Source organism: Colobus angolensis, unplaced genomic scaffold (genome assembly GCF_000951035.1).
Source record: "Colobus angolensis palliatus isolate OR3802 unplaced genomic scaffold, Cang.pa_1.0 Scaffold292, whole genome shotgun sequence".
NCBI lineage: Eukaryota > Metazoa > Chordata > Mammalia > Primates > Cercopithecidae > Colobus > Colobus angolensis.
Genome location: NW_012116177.1, coordinates 3,751,354 through 3,753,053, shown reverse-complemented (window position 1 = coordinate 3,753,053; position 1,700 = coordinate 3,751,354). Strand labels below are relative to the sequence as shown.

General features: G+C 42.4%; 1 protein-coding gene across 1 annotated transcript in view; it reads right to left on the bottom strand.

Annotated features, from left to right (window-relative positions):
* LOC105516862 (isoleucine--tRNA ligase, cytoplasmic-like) overlaps nucleotides 1-1,700 on the bottom strand; it is a 77,764-nt gene that overhangs the window by 13,228 nt on the left and 62,836 nt on the right. The window contains exons 14-15 of the mRNA XM_011949209.1: nucleotides 754-897; nucleotides 3-118 (exon numbers count right to left, since the gene is read on the bottom strand). Of these exons, the coding sequence (XP_011804599.1) occupies nucleotides 3-118; nucleotides 754-897 (260 nt within the window). The remainder of the gene's footprint in view (nucleotides 1-2; nucleotides 119-753; nucleotides 898-1,700) is intronic.

Here is a 1,700-nt window from a genome sequence, read left to right as displayed (position 1 = left end):
TTCCTGCTCCGAAGGCCAAACACCTTGGCTGCTTCATACAGAAGACCCTGGTGGGTGAGTCCATTCTGCCCAAGCGGGTTTTCAAGCAGGAGAGTGCCCACTGTCCCCATTAAACACTCTAAGGAAGAACGAACAAACTGGATTAAATCTCGAGTTCACCCTCCATCTCCAAAAGAGATGGCCACTGCGGACAGCTCTAACAGGCAGTGCTGAGGCCAGTAGCGGGTCCAGGAGGATGAGTGCGACCGCTGGAGATGTAGTCCATGCAGACACAGCTCTGAACATTTCATAGAGGTGAAGGGGAAGGGGAAAAAGAAAAACAAAAACAAAACTTAGATAAAAGCCCAGCAGCTTGGGGGGCAGATACTCAGTACACAGTCAAGTGAGGAGCCCGAAGACTTCAGTACAAATGTGCACAATGAGGATCCTAAAATATCAGGAAAGTATACAAGTTTTCAGAACATTTTCCCCAGAAAAGAAAGTAAAATTAGAGATTAAAATGTTTTGGCACTCAAACAATTTAGTTATAATTTTTACCTTAACCAATTTTTTCATTTCCTAACCATGCCAGATGGATGAGAGTCTCTATAACACACCAAAAGAAAAGCCTGTGGTTGCTCCCCAAAGCAGCGGGGGAGCCCACACTTTAAAGCAATACTTTGAAGCCGACTAGAAATATACACATATTTGAATATTAAAGACAACCTCAATGCCCAGCACCCCACAATCTGCCTGCTGTGGGGAGGCACATACCTTGTGGCTCTGCATTCAGGAGCTGTAGGTTGATATACTGACAAAGAAGAGTACTAGAACTGCTGATCAGAGAGGGAGCCGATCCCGCAGTCACACACAGTGTTTTTCCACTAAGACTCAGTAAGTCGGTTTCATTTTGTATTTCTAAAAATAACAACAACAATTCTTTCAGGGTTAACGAACAGTTCAAAACTGAAGTCATTCAATTTTTCCTATTTAACTATCATGTATCTTTTTACAACAATGCTTTCCACTTAATTTCTGTTTATCAAAAGACATTGCCTTTTCTATAAAACCAGCCTTTAATGACATGCAATGGTAGTAAATCTTAATGCTGTAAAATAAACATCATAATATTCATAATCTGAAACATAGGGCAAATTGTTTTCTCTATTTTAGTATTTTCTCTGTATAATACAGCTCCTCTTAAAATTTCCTCCTATATCAGAATCTCAAGCTTACATTAAAAAATGCTAATTAGACAGACGGAACAGATGTGAAAAAAAGCATGATACACAGAACATATGCAGTGTAATTTCATTTAGAGAACATTAAATGTTGCTTGGGGATGCATGCACAGGCAGATGACTGCTAATGGTTGTGATACAGGACAGGCCCACAGGGCAGCCTCCAAATATTGAGTGGAAATGGCAGGTATGAGACTAGGCTGGGGCACTGGCTCAGAGGAACCTGCTGTACCAGTGGCTAGATGCTCATTCTCAGCCTAAGTCCACATGGTCTCTTCTCTCAACCACAGGTGTGGCCTTATAGGAAGTCTTGCAGGACTGGCTGGCAGAGAAAGAAAACATTTTAGGGCTTGCTGCGTAGGGCTTTACTGCACAATACGCTGCACCATCCAAAGTAGACAATTACAGTCTTACGGCCCTGTTCTGACTGTGGGTAGCCCTGAAGAATAGTGATGGGTGGAAATCCTCCCAATGGGCACA